Source organism: Anastrepha obliqua, chromosome 3 (genome assembly GCF_027943255.1).
Source record: "Anastrepha obliqua isolate idAnaObli1 chromosome 3, idAnaObli1_1.0, whole genome shotgun sequence".
Classification (NCBI taxonomy): Eukaryota; Metazoa; Arthropoda; class Insecta; order Diptera; family Tephritidae; genus Anastrepha; species Anastrepha obliqua.
Window position 1 is genome coordinate 1748351 of NC_072894.1, and position 26299 is coordinate 1774649.

Below are 26299 nucleotides of genomic sequence, written 5' to 3' on the forward strand. Positions count from 1 at the left end.
AAAATAATGTAACTGTTTTTTAATGGCGCACCTTAGATACTCAGTTCGCTTTGATCTTTACACAGGGCTTGTGTGTAAAAAAGGATGATAATAATCTAGGACTATTTTATAATCTCAGATCCCGGGAGATAAATTTTGTATGGGTAATCTCGCTTTTTAATTACGGATGGGAGTTAAGCACGAAAGATAGAAAATCTAATTATAATACTTATATGTGAATGCATAATCAAGAAAAGTCAAAATTAATTAAAAAGTATACTTATCATCTTAAAGATCTTGTCGCAATTGTTTCATGAATCCTGGAATATACGAATGCGCAGATTGAAGTGGAAGAGAGCATAACTTTGAGGTGACGTGAATATAAATGAAATGTGCGTTTCAACTAGAAGAATCTGAAAATAACGAAGATTTGTAAACAAAAATTTGAGGTTGTGCACAAAAAAATGGAAACAAAAGTTCAAAATTATGTCAGCTTGTTCTGTCAAAATCTGTATGGTTATTTATGGTTTTCTGACACTAACCTGGCAGCACACTAATGCAAGGTTGCTTTGAATATTTCGTGTTTTGTGATATCTCGCTGTCTTTATACTATTTTTTTTAGTATCCGTTTTGATCATTATTTGTATTGCAGAGAATTTATCATAAAGAAAAAACAATTTTGTTGGTATAGGAATTTGTATATTGAATTCCTTTTGCATGACTTTAATAAACAGAATGGAGAAGTTGTGCAACCAAATTGGATATTTGGTATTGCAAGATGACGGTGCAGTAATAGAGTCTGGAGGAGATTTGGAAAATGATGAGCGAAGTGCTAATATATTCCTGGATCTTCTGAACCTAGCGGAAAGGTTTGAAACTTCTTTTACAGAAACATGTAGTCACTAAATTAAGTACACTACAATTTGGCACAACATTTTGTTCGTTATGTTTTTGTTTTTAATTGTGTTAGCATTGACTTTAAAATCAATGCATAATGGCTAAGATTTTATTTAACTTAGCATAAAGTCGTACCTACTTTAGTAGATATATATAGATCTGAGGTGTGCACTACAATGTGATGGTCTAAAGAGCCCTCCGCTCTACTCTCTCAGGAAACTTATAAATAAGGGCGATGCTAATTGTTGTTTTTTTCTACTATGTCCTTCTCCTCGGCTGCAGTTGTTTCTTCTCTCTGGTTGATAATGTGTATAAATGGTTGTATGTGCACAAATAAAGGTTCAATCATTATTGTTGTTGTTGCTGCGGCTTCTCTACCTAGTTTCCCTATATGCCACCATGGCATAGGAGTGAGAGGAGATCGTTCCCATGACCGTCGGCTCTACGTTAACGGAACGACTCAGATTTATATCCGAACAAAGATTGTCACTCTAGCAGCATTCCCCAAACATTTATAGAGAATGTTAATGCTGTTACAGCAACAACAATAGCTAGAGGAGCTGGATAGGACTAATTTTTTTTTTTAAATACATAAATTTATTTTCTATTTAAGCAGTAAATTTGTGATGCTTCTTTTAGGCATGTGCTTGGGTACATAATTAAGGTATCATCCGCGAATGTTGATGTTAACTTATTTTTACTTATAGGAATATCAGATGTAAAAAAAAGGTATACCGCGGGGCCAAGAACGCTTCCTTGAGGCACCCTAGCCAATATGAGAAATTGTTCTGTAATAGTTTACTGTCGGTGTCGAATTCAGATAGGTAAGAATTTAACTTATTACAATATCCTGATCGAAATGTGCCAAGGTGACGCGGGCCTTCCGAGGCAGCTGATGTTCAGTGCACTAGATTTTGTGTGGCCTTTCTGAGTAGTAGTTTTCTCGTGACTTCGACCTCTACTTACGTTTTAAATTCGCTGTCCTAGAGAAAAAGTTAAATTCGTGGTAATCAAAATTAGCCTATAACTTTATTGACTACATGTGTGTATTATACTTTTCCAAATTTATTACATTAACAAATTTGTATGTTCTTATATAGTGTTGATGATAATTTCATGCCCAACAACAGCTGCGAACGCATTTCAATTGTGTATGATGATCATAGTTACAATATTTCCATGAGTAACCACCGAATTTTCATTGTAAAGTTGAAAAATGTAGCGCGTGGCAATGCAGGATATAGTTCTGCCAGCAATGGAAGCAGTGTGGTGTTTGCAGAAAATGAGAGCACGGTAGTCACATCAGTATTGGCTTGAGACGCTACTACATCATGTTGTTTGCTCTGCCATCGAAACAGATCTGTACGACAGCTGAAATCTTACCACGAGGAAGTACGTCGTTTTAACTGGAAAACACCTTTCATTTATTTGATAATTCTTTTTATTTGTCAAAAAATACATCATCTGTAAATTCCTTATCAAACACGCGTTTGGCTTCTTGTGTTATATCCAGCAATGTTGCTTTGCTATTATGTATAATCACATAACATTGCCTCCAGTTCCAACATCTTTGCACTATCCAAAAGTCATTTGTGGTTTTAATTTGAACTTCTTTTAAAGATGAATAATATTCTTCTAGATTTCCTTCCTCATAGGGATTCAGATCGGCTATAAGATTGATAACATTGGATGGAATGTAATGTGCCGATTTGCTTCCGGGAGGAATGTTGGTAAGATGCTTTAAACTCTGTTCATTGATGAAAAGATATTTTGGAACTGAAAAGTCGTCTGTGTTGGTACTTGAAGTTAGAGCGGAAAGTGATGTGGAAGGGAATTGTTTACGCAGACTTTGTTGTTTATTAATATTTTCTTCAATATCTTTTATAATTCTCGATAACTGTGGACCCATATACGTATGCAATTCTGTACAGAAATCATTGTTCGGTAGGTCCTCTTTGTCTGAAAGGTTGTTACTTATACAACGTGACGAAGCTATTTCAAGAAAACGTACAAACAACTTACCACTTAAAAGTAAACACAATGTTGCATTTAGAACACGAAAAATTAACAGGTAATAACATTGAAGATTTCCAGCCACTGTGAGATATATTTTAGGCAAGTCGTTTTCTTGACCAGTAATAAAAACACCACTATGATATTTGTCTACTATTGGACTATCATTGTGTGCATTCCGTATTGTATTTTCAGATTTTTCCAGAAATGAATTTACCAGATATTGGTGTAAACTGCATAATTCGATTGGCCCAATTTGGCCACCGCTACAAAAAGAAAATAGCAAATTTATAGTAAAGAAAAAAAAACGTATGATAATGTAAATAATTTGAAATGAATTACTGACAGGCGGCATGAAGTTCAAGACTTTGACTTACCATACGATGCGTTCATCATAGAGTAAAACAGTCTCCTTTATGATGGGAAATGTGGCACGAATCATATTAATAAAATTATGCGCTCGAAGGAACAACGGTTGTTCTAGTGGCAAATACTGTATGGAGTGCATAAAACTTAGCACGTCATTGACGGGGATCCTCAGGGATTGCAAATACTGTAAAGAATTAGTCACTATATCAAACACGAGTTAAAAAAATCTTACTTTGTTGAAAAATTTGGACAGTCTTTCTTGCAATTGTTCACGTCCACAATCATGCCCATCTCCATTGCTTATCGTATTCGAAAGGAAAGTCCCACAGCTAAGTCGAAACATTTTGTAACATTGCCGCAAAACAGTTCTATATATTCGATCTTGTACTTCAGCTCCGCGATACTCTGGTACTTCAATCCCATCCTTGCTTTTAATTTCTTTTGGTACATTCAGTACCATTACCATCCAGTAACCGCATTCAGGCTGATAAAAAATTTGAGTAGTTTTCTGCGTGTGCAGAGCTTTGCAGTCGTCCTCCCCAACGAACGTGCTAGTAATTCAATGTGAATGAATTGAGAACGAGATCTGAAACTTTAATTTATACCTCGTAAACTGTATAATTGCTTCGCTTAGGCCAACATCTTTGATTTTTGAGTTCAGTTCTATGTCTTGAGGATTATAGTAAAGTATTTTTTTGAACTCATCGCCTTCTTTTTGTCCAAATTTAGAATTGAAAATATAGAAACTGCGCAATGTTGTTTCCACACGCTGCAAAATGTTCGACATATTTCCACTTAATAACAATGTCTGGTAATAACTATAGACTAAGTTTTTCAGAACGATTGTTGCTAGAACAGCTGATCAGTGATGCCATAAAATTGTTCAAAATACCTCAAAAATGTTATATTCTTGTTTTCTCCTTTTTCGTACAAGAGAATTTATCATTTTAACACACCAATAAAATGAAAACAAAGCATATTTATACGTTTTATGTATATACATACATATTTATTTATAACTCGTTTATGGCGCTTAGGTTTAATTGGCGCTTACAGGCTTTTTGTTGGGTGTTTGGACGAGCTCCTCCAATTAGTTGTATGAGTGCTGATGTTTTTACGTCGAATTGATTGGGACCAATGTTCAATCGTTTGCTGTTTCATGCCTGGGGTTTCGGACCTGGGGCCAGCTACCTTAGACCTTACGTTATGCCAATACATCAACTGGGATATTTAGATGTTTCTGTTTGTTCAGCTTTAAATGATTTTTCAATGCCTCAAAATTAATCCCTGTTTGTTATTCAAAATTACCTCGAAAGGGAAAAACTACTTCAGCTTGACATCACTGCAGTTGAGTACCATCTAGCGGATAATAGGAACAAACTTTTTTGTGACAATGTTTGATCCTGTATCGATATGTCGCGATTGGTTAGCGTTGAAGTAGCTGCTATACTAAGCCATACTGAAGAACCTACATCTATTAGAGGCGACAAGCAAACCATGTAAATTTATAGATTTGAATCAATATCATTGTATTTTTACAAAAGAGTTCTTCTTCTAATAAATCGATGAAATATTAGAATTTGCCTCTATACCGATTCATCGAAATATCGATAAATTTAAATAGTGCTACGAAATTTTGAGGCTACAGGCTATTGAGTGCGTGTCCAGTACGCGCTGTGACTTGTTTGGAATTATTTATAATATTGGGCGGAAGTGAAATAGAGACTTTCTGCTGCGGCACAAATCAAGTGAATTCAAACACAATAATTAGTTTAATAATATATATAATACGCAAAAAATGGATAAAATAAGTGAGAATGGTCGAGAGAATCCAACATTGAAGATATCTGAGTTGAATATGACACCAATACTGCTTGCTGCGATATTGGGATTCATTGTAATGGGTTCGTGCACTAAATATCTGCTTTCTCGATAAAAGTAATATAATTCTCATATGCGTTTGCAGCAATTATATTGATATTGCGAAGGCGCTCTTTGGGCAGAAGAGATTTCCTTTTGATTGGATTAAGCGAGTCTGGAAAAAGTGCGATCTTTATGCAGATGCTGCATAACAAATTTCCCGATACATTCACCTCCATAACAGAAAACGTGGGTGAATATCATTCTGGGCGAATGTCCGGTCGTCTTGTTGACATTCCCGGGCATTATAGAGTGCGGGACAAATGCTTTGATCAGTACAAACGCTCTGCTAAAGGCATAATATTTGTCGTTGATTCTGTCACAGTACAAAAAGAAGTGCGCGACGTGGCTGAGTAAGTAGACAATATGAAAGATAAATACGTATGTCTCTTGTACATGATTAATCCATTTAAATGATTACTTTTTTCATGTAATAGTGCACTATACAGCGTGCTTACAGATCCTGCTACCCTCGCATGCCCATTTCTCGTGCTTTGCAATAAGCAAGATCTGAGCACATCAAAAGGCGCTCAGGTTATAAAAAGTATATTGGAAAAGGAGATGTGAGTAATTATATTTATGTATATGAAAGATTCAATGTACGAGTATTAGAAAGCATGCATTTGTAATTTCTGTTTTGTAGGAACATTGTTCGTGTTACACGTTCTCGTAAATTGCAGTCAGTAGGAGAGGAGGATGGGTCTAAACCAGTGTTTCTGGGTAAAGAAGGCAAAGACTTTGAATTTTCGCACATTCAACAAAACGTACAATTCGATGAATCCTCTGCAAAGGAAAATCAGTTAAATAATTTATCCGATTGGATAGATAGAATGCTGTAAAATAATGTAAATTTAGATAGTGTTTGACACAAGCCCATGGTTACCATAAACTTTTAATCGACGCTTCCTTCAAAGACACAATATTTCTTTGTCCTTAAATGCCGTCTACCAGGTTGCCTAATCTGAAAGGATAATATTATTTTTAAAGTCCTTAGTGGTTTTTCATTATAGTTTGAGTTTTGGAATTTTTATTAAGCTAATTTGGTTCCATTTTGCATTTTATTCGACATTCGAAGTTGTCGTATGTGCTGTATTTAATTGAATGAAATAACATTAAGTTCCTCTAATTCGGCATTAGGTTTGCTCGGCGAAATAAAATTAAGAAAATAAAAATAAGCTTTTTTATGCAAATAAACCCCATAAAAATAGTGAAATATGGAAGAAATGTTTGTTTTTGTAAAAACAGGTCTCAAAGCTAAGTGTATGCGTGCGTACATATATATAAATACGAATGTAGTTATCGCAGAGCAAAGGTGTCAAAAAATACGCATAGAGCCATCAAAAGCGAAAAAGTGTACCAAAATTACCAAAAAAGAAAGTCGTTTACCAAATACGTAACAAAGATAAGAGAACAAAATAGTTGGAAGATAACTGCAGACAAGGTATGTAATTTAAAACAGCGGTCTATATGTTGCATGCTAATAGATCCCTATAAAAGAAAAGGAAATGAAGATGAATGATGCTCACGCGGAATGCACGAGAAACTAGGTTTATGGAAAATTCAACATGAATTTCAAAAGCAAGAGATTAGAGGACACTGACAGCCGTCAGTTACTGCTACAACAACAACAACAAAAACAGTACACTAACCGCCGCGCTTTTAACGATTTTACGAGTATTTGTAGAGAAAAGTATATCAAAAAAGCATATCAGAATACATCATCTATATGATAGGCTTTAATTACAAGGATGGTGAATTATATTGTTTAGTTTTTATTATCTTATTTTACCTTACGAAATGGATGTAAACCACATAAAATATTAAGGGATAGCGGTACCCGTCACAATTTAAGCCTTCATTATATCTAATTTACAATGCGTATGATAGAAATAATAATTTACTTAACATCCAATAAAGGTTGTAATTGATTGATTTGATTGTATCATCGCAATGACCAGTACATAATGTGCATATAAAACCTAAAAGTAGGCCTTACCAAAATTATTATTGTTGTACAATTATCCAGCTCCTGCTGTTTAATCAGTTCGGTTAAACTTGAAACAAAATTTAATTTTAAAGTTTATGTTTATTCAGTTCCCACAAATTTGAAAGTTTTGTGCCGCCACACGGCAATGAAATATAAATAATGAAAGAGTAAAAAAAAGAGAGTAAAAAATCCCCATAAATTTTTGGGGAATGTTGCTGTAGTGACCGTCCGTAAAGAAGTTGAACTTGGAGAAGGTATTAAAAAAGAAAAGTAAGGTAAAAATAGTAGTAGTAGGAGTAGGGATTAATTGGAATAGATTGAAATAGTGAGAAATCATTTGAGTACATTCATAAATTTTCGACAAGGTATCGAAGCAATTTATGTTTGAAGCACGATGTTTCTTTTATACGTTTAATTTTTTTAGGTAAGATATTTCAAAGACGGACAGAGAACACAAAGTATTTAACGAACGGCAAGACTTTGAAAACATAAGTCGATCTTTCAGGTGTCTGATCTGATTCTGAGTGTTTATGATCTTCTGGAGTAACACTAAGCATTTAAATCGTCAAAAGATACGGAAGCAATTTTTTTCGCAATAACAGAAATGTGGTCATAACGTTTTTTACAGTAAACGTATCTTGCAATGTTGTTATACAAAACGTTAAGCTGACTACGGCACACACTATCACAAGGAGTATATACTATACGTAACTCACAACCATACAGTAACGTTTGGTACCAAATACGTTTTAGCTAGTAGCAGTCGAATATTTACTGGTGTCAAATAATTTTTAACGTCCACATATTTAATCGCAGCGTGGGTGGGTGGGATACGGTACACTAGACAGGGCTAGTAGTTAATCGCAGCGTCATTTAGTTTGACTTCTGTATAGTCATCGAGCTTGAGTTTTTTTATATAACGATATACCACTTGCATGTGAGTTTCAAGTCAGAATTCAAATTACTGATGCAAATATCAGTGCAGCTAATGGAACAACTAACATATAATTGAACGTCATCGGCATAGGACAAATAAAAGGGGGCCAAGATAGACCCTTGAGGTACAACTCTGGTTACAGGTAGGAAGTTGGGTATGGTATTATCACCACATGCTGCTCGTAATCGGGCACTTAAATATGCTTCCATAAGACGTAAAGCCGACGTTGAAAAGCTAAATCAGTTTTTAAGCTCCAAGGTATACGGAGTCAAATGGTTTGGAATGGCCAAGTAGAGTAATAAAGGTCACATGATTTTCGTCGATGTTGAGCCTGAGAATGGCGTAATATACAGTTAGAATTTTCAAAAAATCGATTTTATTTTTATTTTATTTTCTTAATGTACATATACGTAGATATAGTTATAAGTGCACTTAATGAGGCTACTATCTCGCTAATAAATGTGAAATTATTGGCTTCTTTAAGCATCAATCGTGCAAAGTGGGTTATAAAAACAAAGTGACTGTATTAAAAAATGTTGAGTTTAGTCAAAGTTTAGTCATACCTTTTTTTAGTATTTATAGTCATAGAAAAAAGTTGAAACATATATAAATGGATAGCTTATGTTGATACTTTTTACATGATATATGTGAATAGATGTAGTAAAATTAAATATGAAAAATAGCCCATTTTACCTGTATTAAACGATCCTATATTTGTGTATTTCAAATATCATAATTTTTTTTTATTCATGAAAATTTATTATTTTTGAAAAAACCATAATAAAAAACAATCATTAATTAATCCATGACCATCATAATTTCTGAATCAAATTTATAATAGTATTGACTAACAATATATTATACATATATGTAAGTTTCCAGTTGTCTCATCAACTTTTATATCATGATATATATATACATATAATATGATACATATTATAACATGATGCATCATAATACGGGTAAAATAGTGTGATTAATCTATGTAATCTAATGTATCTATTTTAATACATTGTGCAAACCGTCTCCACATATGCTATCCATTGGTATATGTTTCAACTTTTTTCTCCTATAAATATGATACTAAAAAAAGGTACGACAAAATTTTGGTCTCCGTATTAATATGTATATAGATAACTAAACTACACATCTATTTATTTAAAAAACAAAAATAAATTTATTAACAAAGAATTCCATTTTGGTATAAATTTCATTTAAATTCAACATGTCTCATATGAAATTTTTAACGCTACTCTGACGCAAGTAATACACAAATATTATGCTAACTTTACGGGTTTCATGTGTAAAAATTTCACGTAAAGGTAATTCTATTGCAATGGTTAAATTAATATAATATTTTTCCCATTTAAGCTGAGAATTGTAAAAAAAAAATTTAATTTTGCAGTGGTTTTGGGTATTTCTTGGTCTAGCTAATCCTTGAACTTATTTCAAATATCTACTGCTAGCGTTTTTGGATATTCTTGTACATATGGAAATTTATACAGCAATAGTAAAAAGTATTTACACAAAGCGGAAATTTCGCTTAAATTCAAGTGCTTGCTTTAATGTGAAATATACCGTTGTTGCTTCTGAATTCGCCCTAGTTATCTTTGTATACTCTAAATATTTCAACAACAACCACATTTTTTAATACAGTTGTTTAAGAACAAGAAACAAAGGCTTTCTAGTAAACATTGTGAACACTTTTTATAAAAAATTTCATCATCTTCACACCTTTCTTGCTTTTTTTATTTGATAAAGCACAGTTAGTTTAAAGCATGGACATATGGCCTTTATGTACCAAACAGTAATAAGTTTTGAGAAACTCCATATCTGATAATGAATAGAAAATATTAGGTTCGGCTTCAAATACATCAGTAAAGCTAAACCTGGTTTTAAAAATTTACACCGCTATAATTTTCATATGACTAACAAATTCTGACATTTACTAAAAATTCATGTTACGTGAAAAGTCTATGAACTTCAGATACATTTTTTTCTTCAAAATGAGTAAAATTCATATTGCGCTGTGTTCTTGTTTTCGCACGAAATTAACGCATTATGAATACAACAAATATGGTACGATATGAAATTTTACACATCAATCATACCATCTATCCTTTTTTGCAGGATACTCGTTCCTTCCGTAAATACTTTCTTTCTTGTAAAAATCTTTTTCTTCATAACGCATATTGGTGATCAAGAAATGACAAGGAGAAATCGCTGCATAGCTTTTGAGCGTTGCGGAGTTGTATACGCAGTTTTGGTACATTGTTGCGGAGACAAAATTTAAAATTCGTTTAAAATCGATGGACACAATGATTTAAACATTTGCATGATGAAATCTGTGGCTGTGCTGAAATATTCTGTTTAGGTTAGGTTGTAGCGGTTGTCCACTGTGAAACACACTCAGGCTTGTCCTTATCTCTCCTATAAACAGTGTGAAGTTTTCAAAAATTTTAGAAGCTTACTGAGATCTTCCATTTCATAAAAAAATTGTCTACCTAAATGGTGAATCTACATCTCGATAGAGCAGGACAATGGTATAGAAAGTGCGTCTCTTCCTCTTCCTCACAACTTCGGTAGAAGTCATGTGTTTGAACACACATCATCTGGGCGTGTCTGCCCATTAGACAGTGACCCATTATAACAGAAATCGGTGTGCTTAGACTATGCTTATTCTGGATTAGCAGACATTCTGTGCGTTTGGCATTGAGTGTCGGCCACAATTGTGGGGTGATTCTGCAGGTGGGTCCATTACTGCTGCTCTTCAGTCAACTTGGCTGCAAGTCTCGCTAGTTCATCGGTCTCGCAGATCCCCTCTATGTCACAATGGCCAAGAGCCCATGTTACTTTTGGGTAAAATGACTCAGTCATCTCGTTAAGAGATGTGCGGCATTTCATGGCTACCTTGGAGGTTTGCCGACTGTTTTGTGAGCGATCTATCGCTACCTGGCTACCAATGAAAATGTAGATATGATCTCCTGGTATTGCCTCACACTGTACTAATACCACGGCTTTTATTATTGCCATGAAGCTCAGCCTGAAAGACACTGCAGTGGTCAAGAAGCCGAAAACTAAGATGCTCGGACACACATGGGCGTACTCGCCCTGCCCTAAATCGTCCCGTCCCCACTCTTCCCTTGATGGTAGCAAATTTTGTGTTTGCTGAGAAATAGCGCTTTAGTGGAACGGGTATTTTCAAACGTCAACAAGTCGCGAACAGAAGAAAAGTCACGACTAAAAATCAATACGCTGATAGCAATTCTTATGGTGAAATGCAATTCAATACATGTATACGCTTGGAGAGTTCTACGGGATTTTGAAAACAAATCCAAAACTACTCCGCTGAATTGCATGGCACGCCGAGTGATACGCCTAGAAGTTATACTTGTTTGACAGGAAATTGTAATAAAACTGAGGCGACATACATAAGGACCAAATTTATTCAGTTTATAAACAACTCTTCTCTTTCCGTTCCTTTTTCAATAATGCCTATGTTTACGTTAATTTGGCTTTGGCCTACCATTCTATATTTGCTAAAGAAGGTTCGACATATTTTAGTACCTTCCACCTCGTTCTCTCTAACAACTCAGCTAAATAACTTCTCGTTGAAATAACTCTCAAATATCCACTTAAATTTGGGTAATATTGTATTCAATCAGCCCTACCCAAAATTTGTCAAAACATAAACTTTTTTCAGAGAGAATGACTCCTTTCATGACCAAAAATTAGTTGAATTGGTAACGTGTTTCCTGGGTACAAAAGATCCCCGGCAAAAATTCCAATTTGATTCCATAGGAAAAATCCAATTAAAGAAATAAAAAACAGAAAATTAAGAGAAGTCTGTATATTTGTAGAAAAGAAATCAAAATACTTTGAAAAATAAAAATATATGCAAAATAAAAAAATATTGATTGTGCTTCACATTTTTCGCCTAAAATGAAGCCATATGTTGTGGTCATATTGACACAGGGGCTGAAGCGTGTTAAGATTGAAGTGAAAACCTCTTTTTGATTTATTTATTCATTTAACCTCTTTCCCCCAAGCCAGCTATAAAGGGTACTAGAATTGGCATGGTAAGTTTGGTTTGCACGAGAAAGCCGACTACGTGACAAACTCGTACATACAAACATACGTGTGTACACTCATGGGATGCCGTGCCCATGCAAATGCATTTTGAGCGCAATGGGCGGAAATTATCATTGCAAGCATTCTGCAAGATCCTCAAACCTGAATCTTCCTATATACGAGTACTACTCGCACCATATAATTAGATGCCGCGTCAACAAGGTGTTAAATGGCACACAATTATGGCAGACCGCAATTACGCCGAACGCAAAAAGCCACAGCGGCGCACCGGAGATCAATAGGGGATTGCGAGTGGCCATTATAAATTGGGACACAAGTGTTGACGATCATGAGGTGATAATTGCAAACTACGCTTTGCATTTTTTGACTAATTAATTGTATTGGTAGACTGGTGTGCGGGTAGCCAGGTGATGGTAATAACGATTTGTTAAAACAAATTGCATATCTTGACAGGTCGATCGGCGCTTGCAATATTTGATACATTGATGAACTGTTTAAATTACTTGTTTTATGCTTACTTGATATACAGCCGTTGAAAAATACTTAAGAACGATGCTTTGCGCATGTTTTATTGAATATATTTACTGTAATCACATTCATTGAAATGCTTTCATTTATATAATATATTTTTCTTGAAGCGTTCGCATTGCTTTTTTGCGTTTTAGTAGGAGCAGTGATATTTTTGTGGGAAATATACTTAAGAACGATTCGGTGTTCCTCCGAAACTTTGTGAATTTCTTTCTGTTTTATATTTTAACTGGTAAGTAAAAAAGATAGCGTGTGGAGTATTTATACAACACTTTATTTTAGTTGAATCGATTCAATAATGTCGAAAGGGAAAAATTGTACCCCTTCGAAAAGCAGTCATAGAGTTGCAAGATACAGGATTAACCTAGAGTGCTATTTCAACACAACTAAGCGTTTCAAAAACGATGGTTTTTAATGGTTTGAAATATTTTTTTTTTGGTATAAAACAGCAGAGGCCGTTTCCAGAAAAAAGGGCGAAAAACAACTATCTAGATTGATAGGATGATCGTCAGATTGACAAAACAGGATCCCAGGAAAAGCGTTACTGACATCCATCTAGAAATTTGTATTCACCTGGAAAAGCCAATAATGGGAAGAACAGTTGCTTCACGGTCGACTGGAACAGAAGCAGCCATTGGTAATAGCATGGCAATGACAACGCCGAATTGAGTTTTCTCGAGAGCACATATCCTGCACTCAAAATCAGTGGCGTTATAAATTATTCAGCGATGAAACGAAAATGAATAGTACTTCAGAATGTTATGCTACCTTACGCGGAAGAGAATTAGCCGGCTATTTGGAAATTTTCAACAAGACAATGAACCGAAGCACACTTATCGTGTGGCAAACAAGTTTTTCGAAGACAATTCGGCCATTGTTCTGGATTGCGCATCTTCGAGCGCCAAGTTAAATCCAATATAACATCTTTGGAACGACGTAAAAAATGCACTCAGTACGCAGAATATCACCAATTTGGATCAGGTATTTTAAACGACCAAGGCAGCATGCATGGGAATCCATAGTCGTTGAACGTAATATTGAACGCAGATTACGCTGTGCAGCCGTAATGAAGCAAACAGGATTTTCAACAAAATATTAAGGTATACTTTACTTCTCGCTTGCAGTTTTTATGACTTGACTATTATTTTGCTTCGTTCTTAAGTATTTTTCTCGAAGAATTATGGAATGTATTAAATTTTGTACATAAAGAAATATGTTTTTCTTAGTCAAAAAGACCGGTACAGACTAAAGACATTTCAAATGTGTGAAATAAAGCCTAATATGCAAAACATTTAAGTGATTTTGTTGAAAAAAGTCTCAAATGGAGAGATCTGGGTGGCGTTCTTATGTATTTTCCAACGCCTGTATGTATGAATAGTTTGTATACGAACCGTGAATACGCCCGAAGCTAAAAAGCCAGCAAGTGGTGACTACAATCTTCAAAGCAAGCGGCAGAGAGCTGCCAGACGAAAAAGGATGTCTTTTGTGGGCACTTCACCAACATAAATATGATAACAGTAGCGACGGCATGATTTGTATTTATCGCACAAAATCTTATTAAAACATCATTGCCTTTCAATATTTGAGCACCGATGTTTTTGTATGTATGTCTGTTGTTGTATTTATACTAGGGTGCGTACCTTATTCCACAAGGAAATACGCTCCTAAAATATAAGCACAAACAGATTGTGATATATTAAAATGTAAATGTGGAGTGAATGTGAAATGATCTTGCCGCATTTCTTATTTATTCTCAGATTGCGGGCTAAGTATGGTTTAAGTCAAGTGGACCCTCGGTTAACGACCACGCCGCTTTATCTTTTACTTATGAGGTGAAATAGTTTAACGGGTATGTGGAGGTGGTAATCAATTTTACACTATTTTCTTTCTTTTAATTAAATAGACGTTTTTGTGCTATAATGGCCAAGTGTTTGAATTAACGATCCACATTAATTAGAATTATAGGATTCGGAAATATATTAATAAAAAACTTTTTAGATTTTTCTGAAAAACTGACTATTATTTCAACAGCTTCTTTTCTACTTTTATACAAACAGAGGTATAGAGGCATATAAAACGGCCAGAGTGTAAAATTTACTAAAGGCTAACGAACATTTCGCATAACGAAAAAAATTTAAAAACGACGCGCTTTTTGAGCCGGTACAAACTTGCATTCATTACTGCAAAATTCAATGGGATATAATTTTTCTTAACATTCTGATTAAAAGGGTAGAACTTTGGTGAAAATTTGTTGAATTGTTTTTATATTTGCAAAGAGTTTGAAACTCGGATTTATAAGGTTTTTGTAGGCGAATGAACTATATTTTCATAAATAAATTATTAATGGCAAATAATATGTCAAAATCTGTAAATAAGTCATAGTGCAATAGTTATTTAACTCAGTGCATTTATATTTAAGAGAGAATTTTTTAAAATATTCTGGAACGAATTGTGTTCTTTAACCGAGGGTCTACCGTGAAGGGAAAATAATACACGTAGCTATGGTATTTGGTTTTATCGCAGATGAAGCTATACTTTTCGTTTGGAGCGTCTCTAGGAGAGTATAAATTCTAAATTAATTCAACGAAAAGGTTGGTTGCGTTTAAAAAACAAGAACAGTGTTTTCTACTAGGCCTCTGGGACCACTTTCATTGTGGAAATCAGCATTAACACTGATAATAGTGCCAGCCTTGAACGACGACGACGAACATGAAAACACTCTTAATAAATCTCCTATAACACATGGGCTGAAAAGCCCCGGGCCTAACAAAGAAAACACGTTTTTGTTTTCAGCTTTATTCATCAACGTAATTTCCCTCGAGAACAACGCAATCATTCCAGCGCCGCTCTGACACTTGAATGCCACTTTTGTAGAACGATTTATCTTTTGCCTCAAAATAGGACTCAGTTTCAACGATAACCTCTTCATTCGAGCGAAATTTCTTATCTTTTGATACTTTTACTAACTCACTTTTCGATGATTCAAAAGGATTTTGTAGATTTTTTTGATGTTTTCTGGTGTTAATGCCTCATTTGGACGTCTACTGCGTTGTGCCTCATCGCTGTCTCTACGATCACGATTGAAGTCAGTAAACCATCGTTTTATTGTTGTTTCTAATGGAGCGGAGTCCCCATAACACTTTCTTTTGATCCAAAAGTAGCGTCCCTCTTAGCACAATAACTCACGAATTAATGAATAGAATATCACGAAAATTTATCATCTGTCATTTTAAGGTCAGTACTAACTAAAAAGAGGTGAATGTTATAAAACTAGTGTCATCTATGTGTTAGGCCGTGGACTTTTCAGCTCATGTGTTCATACTAATTCATGTATTACGTAGAAACTTGAAAATTGTGAGAAAATTATGGATATTTGCGAGTTCGCCACGGTGAGTATCGTAGACTATGGAATGATGAGCTCTGTTAGCTTTACAGTGGCATGGCCATGTGGAGTGAATATGTGAAATTGTGACATGAATGAATGCAAAGGCCTCAGCTATGATAGTTTTCGATGCGGTACCTATCAGTCAAGGAAGACGAAGGTCTCATTTGCGTTGCTAAGTGGAGAAATATTTGGCTTAACTGAGTGCTTTTACTTGGCGTCGGTTGGCGTGGAGAAGAAACGATTGGCGGGATTTGCTGAACAGTCCACCCAAAATCGCTGTGTTTTAGTTTTGGAATAATTTCGTTATAAAGGGTGTTTTTTTTAGAGGTTAGGTTTTCAAGATGAAATAAAACGTATATAATTTAATGTTATGGCCAAGAATTTAGCTTTATTATAAAGATAAGGGTTTGTCATTATGTTTTAAAATGATTTCGGGCAAGTGGCCGCCGCGGCGTGCTCGAATAAATTCCAGCCGAGAAGCCCAATTTTCGACCACTTTTTGCAGCAATTGGGGCCGTATGTCAGCAATAACGCGCCGAATATTCTCTTCCAAGACGTCAATCGTCTCGGGCTTATCTGCGTAGACAAGCGACTTCACATAGCCCCACAAGAAATAGTCCAGCGGTGTTATATCGCACGATCTGCCGGCCACAGGTCCACGGCGCGAGATAATGCGCTCACCAAAAGTTTCCTTCAATAAATCGATTGTTGCGTTGGCTGTATGGCATGTAGCGCCGTCTTGTTGGAACCAAAGGTCGTCCACATCAACATCCTCCAATTCAGGCACGAAAAAGTCATTAATCATGGCTCTATAGCGCTCTCCATTGACTGTAACATTATGGCCGGCTTCATTTTTTAAAGAAATATGGACCAATGATTCCCTCTGCCCATAGAGCACACCAAACAGTGACTTTTTGAGGATGTAACGGCGTCTCAGCAATGGCTTGTGGATTATGTTCACTCCAAATGCGACAATTTTGCTTATTGACATACCCATTCAACCAAAAGTGAGCTTCATCGCTGAACAAAATTTTCTTGCGATGCGTCGCGCGAACCGAACTATTATTTTCGTAATAAGTTTGCACGATTTGCAAACGTTGTTCAGGTGTAAGTCTATTCATTATGAAATGGCAAACCAAACTGAGCATAAATCAAGTGACAGCTGTCAAAAAGACCATCTACGAAAAAAGTAGTGCCAACTTGAAAACCTAACCTCTAAAAAAACACCCTTTACATATTTAGATGCTTCACTTACTAAAGTACTCAGTCCTATTAATTCCAAACTATCTATAAGAATAATTTTAACAAAGGCGTGTTCGAGGAGAAATGATTAAAAAAGAATACGAAAACAATTTTTTTTTTCACGAAGGTTACTACCCTAATATGTAAATATGTGTATTTACATATAATATACTTACATTGGCCAATTCATCAAAAATGAGTGAATGTTCACACGTCTGTTATTACGACACATTGTCCCGTTATCACGAAAATTCAACCGGTTGTATTTGACCTCGCTGCACTTTCTAAATTCCATCCAAAACATGTCAGTTCAATTCGATACAGTGAAAGGGAACAGTGCATAAAAACAGTGCAATTAGTCCAAAAGTTGTGGGTTCAATCCCTAATATGCATACCAAATGTAGCGATGTATTATAAAATGTTAGAACAAGAAGAGAAAAAGAATGGCATGGAAAACATTTGCCGTTCGGAAGAGGCATAAAAAGAAATAGTAACGACAGATGGAAAGAAGTATCTTGAAACTCGTTCAAAAAATTCATTTAGAGGATTATTTTTTTTGAATGTTGATAATCAAACCATTTTCTCGATCTACCTTCCCTTTAAACACACTTTCGTTTTCTGGTTGGTTAACGTTTTTTCCTTCGACAGTGCCCTTCTGTTAGTTTACATATGTATAAGTGCATAAAATAGCTAATTTACAGTTTTAAATTATTTTCGTAGATGGTCAGTTGTTATAATAAACTGCTATGGAAAATAGATGTGCTTTCATAATCATTCGTAATGATGAAGGCGATAGTTTTGCGAATAAACCAGAGTTGTGGTTGTCCATACATAAATTAATAAAATTTCAACTATTCGATTGCACTAGATAAGGTAATCCGCCTCATCAGATTCGTTTATGAAAACTCCGAACTGGCAGTGTCTCACAACGGCAACATTAGCGAGCCATTCACCACCAACGCAGGCGTAGGGCAAGGTTGTCCCCTGTCGTCCCTTCTCTTCGCCATCGTCCTAGACGACGCCATGAGTCAATTGACCCTACACAAAAGAGGCATTGTATGAAGTTTCACTAGACATCTTGACGTCCTCACTGACATACAAGCGAGGGGACAGACTAGTCATGCCTCCACGCACCGTCGGACTGGAGGTGGAATTTGTCGAAAGCTTCTGCTACCTTGCATGCACTATCTCGGCAGAGGGCGAAGCAGATGACGATGTTAACTGCAGGCTAAACAATACAAGGGTGACGTTCGGGCAAATGCATATAGTATGGGGGAGTTCGCGAATCTTCAGGCGTTCTAAACTGCGAATATTCAGCTCATGTGTGAAATCAGTATTGCTGTACGGAAGTGAAACATGGTTATTCTCAAACGCCATCACACAGAGGCTACAATCTTTCGTCAACAAATACCTCGCATCATCTGTAGAATGTTCTGGGCGAACGCCATCAGCAACGGCGCGCTATGGAAAACCACGAATGAGGAACCAAGCCTATGACAAATGAAACGCAAAAAGGGGCGATGGATAGGTCACACACTTAGAAAACTATCAGATAGCATAACGAGAATGGCACTGGTCTGGAACCCGCAAGGGAGCCAAAAAATACTTGCAGAATGTCGATGTTGAGCACAGATAGCACAGCCGATATCACATGGGACGGTGCAAACACAACGGCCCAGAACCGTGTACGATAGAAGAGTCTTGTCGAGGTTCAATGCTACTGAGCGGAGTGAATAAGAAAAAAAAACTGGTAGTTTATTTCTTGGTATTTCTTTTAAATGTACGAGTTTCAATAATTTGTATCGTTTAAAATTTAAAACTTAGGATATTTTTGAAATTATTGCAAAGAAACTGATATGAATAAAAAAACTTTGTAATTCTGTAGCAGATATGGAGCGTCCAATCCAAAGAAAGAAATATAATGATATAAATAGAATAAAAAGCTGGGTTTTGAGCGAAAGAAGTTGTGCATGAAAAATAAACAGAGATAATCTAAAAATATACCTATATGCACATAAATATAATTTCCAATTAGTGTTGAATTTATATTAGTTAATTAGTTTAAATTATGGAGGGAATATTTCTCGAACTTGTTAAACAGTGATAGCTGCGCATGTCACAGAGAATGTGAATATTCCGATACCCCAATCCGAAACCCCGAGGTGGGAACAGCAATATCGCGGCTAAAGAACAACAAAGCCGACGGACTGCTGGCTGAGCTATTCAAACATGGCGGCGAGAAGCTGGTAAGGTGCCGGCATAGGCTTCTTTGCAAAATATGATCGGATGAAAGAATGCGCACCTATTGGTTTCTAAATGTGCTCTGCCCAATCTACAAGAAGGATTATTATACCAATTACAGGTTGTAGCGATCGTACTGTGTGGAAGGGTTGAAGCTCATCAATAACCAATCGATTGGTCCCTATCGGTGTGCCTTTAGACCTGGAAAATCTACAATCCACCAGATATTAACAATACGTCAAGTCTTGAAAAAGACTCTTGAAAGTGAATCGACACACCATATTTTTGTCGATTTTAAAGCAGCATTCGACAGCACGAAAAGGAGTTACCTATATGCCGCTATGTCTGAATTTGGTATCCCCACAAAACTAATACGGCTATGCAAAATGACGTTGCTCAATACCAGCAGCGCCATCAGCATCGGGAATAACCTCTCCGAGCCGTTTCATACCAAACGAGGTTTCAGAGAGGGTGACTCGCTGTCGTGTGACTTCTTTAACCTGATGTTGGAGAGCATCGTACGAGCCGCAGAACTTAATCGCTCAGGCACTTTATTTTATAACAGCGTACAATTGATATTAACATTATCGGCCGAACAAAGAGTTGGCGCACTCGCGTATCGGCATCCATGTCCCTGTTGACAACAGTTATGATTTCGAGGTTGTAAGGGACTTCGTTTATATAGGAACCAACATTAACAACGGTTATAATCTCAGTCTTATGGAATCCCTCTCGCCAACAAATGCTACTTGTGAATAAGTAGGCAATTGAGTAGTAAAGCCGTCTCTCGACGAACAAAACTCACACTACAAGGCTCTCATCATGCCCGTCCTAACGTATGCGGAAGATTTTTGGATCTTTGCACGTTAGTGGCGGCGATTATCGCTGGCGATGAAACAACGAGCGACGACATAGACATAGGCCAACGTTGGCTGCGCATGTTGTCGGAATGGATACAAATGCTCCGGTATTCAATGCTGCACCAGCAGAGGAAGAGGAAAGCTTCCGCTGCGTTGGAAAGATCTGGTGGAGAAGGACTTGGCTTCACTTGGTGTATCTAACTGGTTTGTGGTTAGCGCGTAAGCGATTATCGCGCCAATTAAGAGGAAGAGAAAATGTAAGTCACATTGTAAAAGCATAAAAACTTAACCTTTTTGTAGTAGGTACTTTTACATTTCATAAATTAAGTTACTACAAAGTTACCCACAAAGGCAGGAGTGAGAAGTTGAGTAGTTAAATATAATTGAAAATATCAAGTTTTTAAAAATTGTTGTTAGTTAGCGGTGAAAAGAAACATAAGTGAGTTTGGATTTTCCCAAGTGTAAAAATTATAAAAAATGTCGAGGCTAAACAAGAACGTGCAGACCAAAAATCAGACGTTCTGTTGGGAAATTGCTGCGGTATCCCAAAGTGTTCTGAGCAACTTTCAACATCGATATCTCGACGTTCTCAAAAACTACATACACAAGTACAGTTTCAAAGTATTTGTTTTTAGCTTTTTAGGTAATCTATTATTAATATTATAATTAATAAATTAAAGGACTTTCCTAGAACCGAAACCCAAGACTCAAATTATTACAATATAACTGTGCCGCTACTTTGCTTGCATCGCTTAGTCTGATTATATGTCCAGCAAACAAATTAGCAAAATGAACAGTTGTGATTAACCGAAGCTAGGACAAGATTTTCGCTAAGTGATTGAGGTCGCCACACTAGCGCCATGGGGTTATATTACAATACGGCCCATGCCTACTTGTCCTTTAACGTCATCGAGCTCTGGTTACCACAATCTGGTACAGAGCGCTACAAGTACATACCTATATTTGATATCGATGTGTGTGTACGAAAAGAAATGTAAATACTCGTACATACATGCACACTTGTACGCATACCTAGATGCGGATACTTTTGCACCCATTGTGTGCATATATGTCGCAAGTTAAGCACGTAAGTATGTTAATGTGTCCAAATCTAGTGAGGCGTAAAATTCAAAAAGCCAACTTGCTTTTGGCTCACATCTCTTGGTGGTTGGTAATCCTATACCAAAATCCATAGCGCCTCCATCATTGCATTATTAATTCACTTTAGACCTCATGTCGTGGCATGCCGTTGGCCTTTTTGGATTAAACATATCATATTTGCTCTGGATAAATATTTAAATACAACTATACATTCTGCTAAAAAAGTAAAATGGTTTTGGAAATAAAAGGGAAAATATTTATTATTCGTTCAAATTTATTCCATCTTCTGGATGGTAGGCCAGAAACACTCTTCCGAAATAATTTGCTTATGCCAAGGAATAATCCAATAGTCGCAACATTTTTCAAAGGCTTCGTCTGGAATAGATTTTAATTCTCGCCTCGAATTCGCTTTTCTATCGCATGAAATCGGATGCCTCGAAATCTGGTATTTGATTTTTAGAAAGAGCAAAGAGTCAGTGGAATTTCCTGGCACTGAATGGGTAAATTTTTGAGTAATGGACATTGCACACAATTTTAAAACTGGGCATAATCGTTAGAATGTTAGAAAATGTTTCCGACGATATTATTCTTTATTTACCATGTGACCTCCTTTTTTGAATTCTGACAAATCACTTTAAAGAGAATTCTTAATTGCTCAATTTCCGATACATTTTTAACAGAATGTGCATATAGAAAGGAACACATAAATATGTACATATCCACGCACACATTCAGGTAGTAACTTGCAGCATGGACTTCTTCGCTATGAACTCAGTCAAGTGGATTTTATTCGATTGCTACCGTTTCACAGTTTCCGCTTCGTTAACGCATGCCAGACAAGATGACATATGGGCAGGACAATGGCCGGGTCAGTTAACGGCCCAAATGTGCCAGAAAAGGTCAAAAAAAAAAAGGGAACAGATTTCTTTGGATATAGCACGTGCTGCAGCGCATGCGCGACCAGCTGACATAGGCATTGATTTTGTTTCTCCACATTGTAGGGGCACAGTAGGTATTTGCAAGAGTACATATTTACCTATTTGAAGGAATAAAAACAGTCAGCCGGTACTGTCAATTGGCGAGGAGGTTGGTACTGATATGACAATTGGTACATTCGTCCAATATACATGTATGTGTGCCTGTGTATAGTTATATAGGCTACGTATAATTTGCATACATACTTATAAAGTATGTTCGAAAGGCTATCTACATTTGGAGAATGATGACTTATGGCTCCAAAGTTATTGAGATCACAAAACAGATTTCACGCTAAGGGCAGTACCACCGCGCTCCTTAGGTAGGTAGCCCGGTTTGGCAGCGCATCGCACATAGGAATAGCCACTTAGACTACGAAATGGGTCCGTTGTGAGCCGTAGGGGCTGGGACAAAGCGTAAAAGGTTGTTGATACCTAAGGTGTATAGATCATCCATATTCGTTAAGAAGATCCTGCTTCTGACTAGAGCCGGGCATGTGTAAAAAAAGTGTTGAATTGTTTCCAACTCCTCTTTATTCCTACATCTACGACAGAAATCATGCATGTAAACGCCTAATCTCTTTGCGTGATTTCCTATGACAGGGCTCCTACTAAAATCCTATGATCCATTGATTTACAGAATTGATTCTTCTTCTCTTCTTAATTGGCGCGATAACCGCTTACGCGATTTTGGCCGAGTTTAACAAAGCGCGCCAGTCGTTTCTTTCTCGTGCTAACCGGCGCCAGTTGGACACACCAAGTGAAGCCAAGTCCTTCTCCACCTGATCTTTCCAACGCAGAGGAGGCCTTCCTCTTCCTCTGCTACCACCAGCTGGTACCGCATCGAATACTTTCAAAGCCGGAGCGTTTGTATCCATTCGGACGACATGACCCAGCCAACGAAGCCGCTGGATCTTTATTCGCTGCGCTATGTCTATGTCGCCGTAAAGCTCATACAGCTCATCGTTCCATCGTCTGCGATATTCGCCATTGCCAACGTGCAAAGGTCCAAAAATCTTACGCAGAATCTTTCTCTCGAACACTCCAAGCGTCGCTTCATCGGATGTTGTCATCGTCCAAGCTTCTGCGCCATACGTTAGGACGGGCATGATGAGAGTCTTGTAGAGTGTTAGTTTTGTTCGTCGAGAGAGGACTTTACTGCTCAGTTGCCTACTTAGTCCGAAGTAGCACTTGTTGGCAAGAGAGATTCTACGTTGGATTTCAAGGCTGACATTGTTATCGGTGTTAATGCTGGTTCCTAAATAAACGAAGTCTTTTACAACCTCAAAATTATAACTGTCTACAGTGACGTGGGTGCCGATACGCGAGTGCGCCGACTGTTTGTTTGAAGACAGGAGGTACTTCGTTTTGTCCTCGTTCACCACCAAACCCATTCGCTTTGCCTCTTTATCCAGTTTGGAGAAGGCAGAACTAACAGCGCGGTTGTTAAGGCCGATGATATCAATATCATCGGCATACGCCAACAATTGTACGCTCTTATAAAATATTGTGCCTGAGCGATTAAGTTCTGCGGCTCGTACGATGCTCTCCAACATCAGGTTAAAGAAGTCACACGACAGTGAGTCACCCTGTCTGAAACCTCGTTTGGTATCAAACGGCTCGGAGAGGTCCTTCCCAATTCTGACGGCGCTGCTGGTGTTGAGCAACGTCATCTTACATAGCCGTATTAGTTTTGCGGGGATACCAAATTCAGACATAGCGGCATACAGGTAACTCCTTTCCGTACTGTCGAATGCAGCTTTGAAGTCGACGAAAAGATGGTGTGTGTCGATTCTCCTTTCATGGGTCTTTTCCAAGATTTGGCGTATTGTGAATATTTGGTCGATGGTAGACTTTCCAGGTCTGAAGCCACACTGATAAGGTCCAATCAGTTGGTTGACGGTGGGCTTCAGCCTTTCACACAATACGCTCGCTAGAACCTTATAGGCGATATTTAGAAGACTAATCCCGCGGTAATTGGCACAAATTGCAGGATCGCCCTTCTTATGGATTGGGCAGAGCACACTTAAATTCCAATCGGCAGGCATGCTTTCATCCGACCATATTCTGCATAGGAGCTGATGCATGCACCTTACCAGCTCCTCGCCGCCATGTTTGAATAGCTCAGCCGGCAGTCCGTCGGCGCCCGCGGCTTTGTTGTTCTTTAGCCGTGCTATTGCTATTCTCACCTCGTCATGGTCGGGTAACGGAACTACAATTCCGTCGTCATCGATTGGGGTATCGGGATCTTCACATTCTCTATGACATGCGCAGCTGTCACTGTTTAACAGGTTCGAGAAGTGTTCCCTCCATAATTTAAGATTGCTCTGTACGTCAGTCACCAGATCGCCGTCTTTGTTCTTACAGGAAAACGCCCCGGTCTTAAAACCTTCTGTAAGCCGCCGAACTTTCTGGTAAAATTTTCGGGCGTTGTTCCTATTGGCCAGCATCTCAAGCTCTTCGCACTCACGTATTTCGGCCTCTCGTTTCTTCTGTCGGATAATACGTCTCTCTTCCTTTCTCAGCTCTCTGTAGCGATCCCACATGGCTCGCGTTGCGCCCGATCGCAGCGTGGCTCTATAGGCGGCATCTTTTCTTTCGGCGGCAGCATGACATTCCTCGTCGTACCAATTGTTTTTTCGGGCTCGCCGGAATCCGATTTCTTCTTCGGCGGCGGTACGTAGGGAACGAGAAATGTTGCTCCATTGCTCGCGCATGTCGGTTTGTTGGGCAGTGCTCTCCGAGAGCAGGAGTGAGAGTCGAGTGGCGAATCTTCTGGCTGTCTGTTGTGATTGCAGCTTTTCGATGTCGAACATTCTTTGCGCAGGTAGATGTACGTTTTTTGCTGCATAGAGGCGGGTGCGCAGCTTGGCTGCAACAAGGTAATGATCCGAGTCGATGTTGGGTCCTCGGATCGTACGTACATCTAATACACTAGAAGCGTGTCTTCCATCTATCACAACATGATCGATCTGGTTTCGCGTTTTCCGATCAGGAGACAGCCAGGTAGCTTGGTGTATCTTTTTATGCTGGAATCTGGTGCTGCAGACTACCATGTTTCGGGCCCCGGCGAAGTCGATCAGCCTCTGTCCGTTACCGGATGTTTCGTTGTGCAGGCTGAATTTTCCGACTGTAGGACCAAAAATTCCCTCCTTGCCCACCCTGGCGTTGAAGTCGCCAAGCACGATTTTTATGTCGTGGCGGGGGCAGCGCTCATAGGAGCGTTCCAAGCGCTCATAGAAGGAATCTTTGGTCGCATCGTCCTTCTCTTCCGTCGGGGCGTGGGCGCAAATTAGCGATATGTTGAAAAATCTGGCTTTGATGCGGATTGTTGCGAGACGCTCGTCCACCGGAGTGAACGACAGTACTTGGCGACGAAGTCTCTCTCCCACAACAAATCCGACACCGAATTTGCGCTCCTTTACATGGCAGCTGTAGTAGACGTCGCAAGGTCCTATGGTTTTCTTACCTTGCCCCGTCCATCGCATCTCTTGGATGGCAGTGATGTCAGCCTTTACTCTCACGAGGACATCAACCAGCCGGGCAGAGGCACCTTCCCCATTAAGGGACCGGACATTCCAGGTGCATGCCCTCAAATCGTATTCCTTATTTCGTTTGCAGGGGTCGTCATCAGTGTTGGAAGTTCTCATCCGAGGCTTTGTTGCTGTTTTCATTGGGGGGGGGCTTTTTAAGTGGCGGGTCCCAAACCCAACGCACAACCAGCTATGCTGGGATGCTTCGCCTTCTCACGTTAGCTCACTCCCGAACGGGTGT

General features: G+C 37.9%; 3 protein-coding genes across 3 annotated transcripts; 2 read left to right on the top strand and 1 right to left on the bottom strand.

Annotated features, from left to right (window-relative positions):
* The first annotated feature begins 581 nt into the window (after positions 1-581).
* LOC129240317 (ragulator complex protein LAMTOR4 homolog) lies at positions 582-2359 on the top strand. The gene is made up of 2 exons (XM_054876045.1): positions 582-848; positions 1977-2359. The coding sequence occupies exons 1-2, from the start codon at positions 697-699 to the stop codon at positions 2191-2193; spliced, it is 369 nt and encodes a 122-aa protein (XP_054732020.1). The 5' UTR covers positions 582-696; the 3' UTR covers positions 2194-2359.
* LOC129240316 (vacuolar fusion protein CCZ1 homolog) lies at positions 1877-4086 on the bottom strand. The gene is made up of 5 exons (XM_054876044.1): positions 3864-4086; positions 3491-3809; positions 3267-3442; positions 2899-3155; positions 1877-2835 (listed from the first exon to the last, which is right to left on the bottom strand). Exons 1-5 carry the CDS (start codon positions 4043-4045, stop codon positions 2318-2320), a joined length of 1452 nt encoding a protein of 483 aa, XP_054732019.1. The 5' UTR covers positions 4046-4086; the 3' UTR covers positions 1877-2317.
* Positions 4087-4711: 625 nt separating this feature from the next.
* LOC129242520 (signal recognition particle receptor subunit beta) lies at positions 4712-6391 on the top strand. The gene is made up of 4 exons (XM_054879202.1): positions 4712-5162; positions 5225-5531; positions 5616-5741; positions 5822-6391. Exons 1-4 carry the CDS (start codon positions 5057-5059, stop codon positions 6015-6017), a joined length of 735 nt encoding a protein of 244 aa, XP_054735177.1. The 5' UTR covers positions 4712-5056; the 3' UTR covers positions 6018-6391.
* Positions 6392-26299: the final 19908 nt, after the last annotated feature.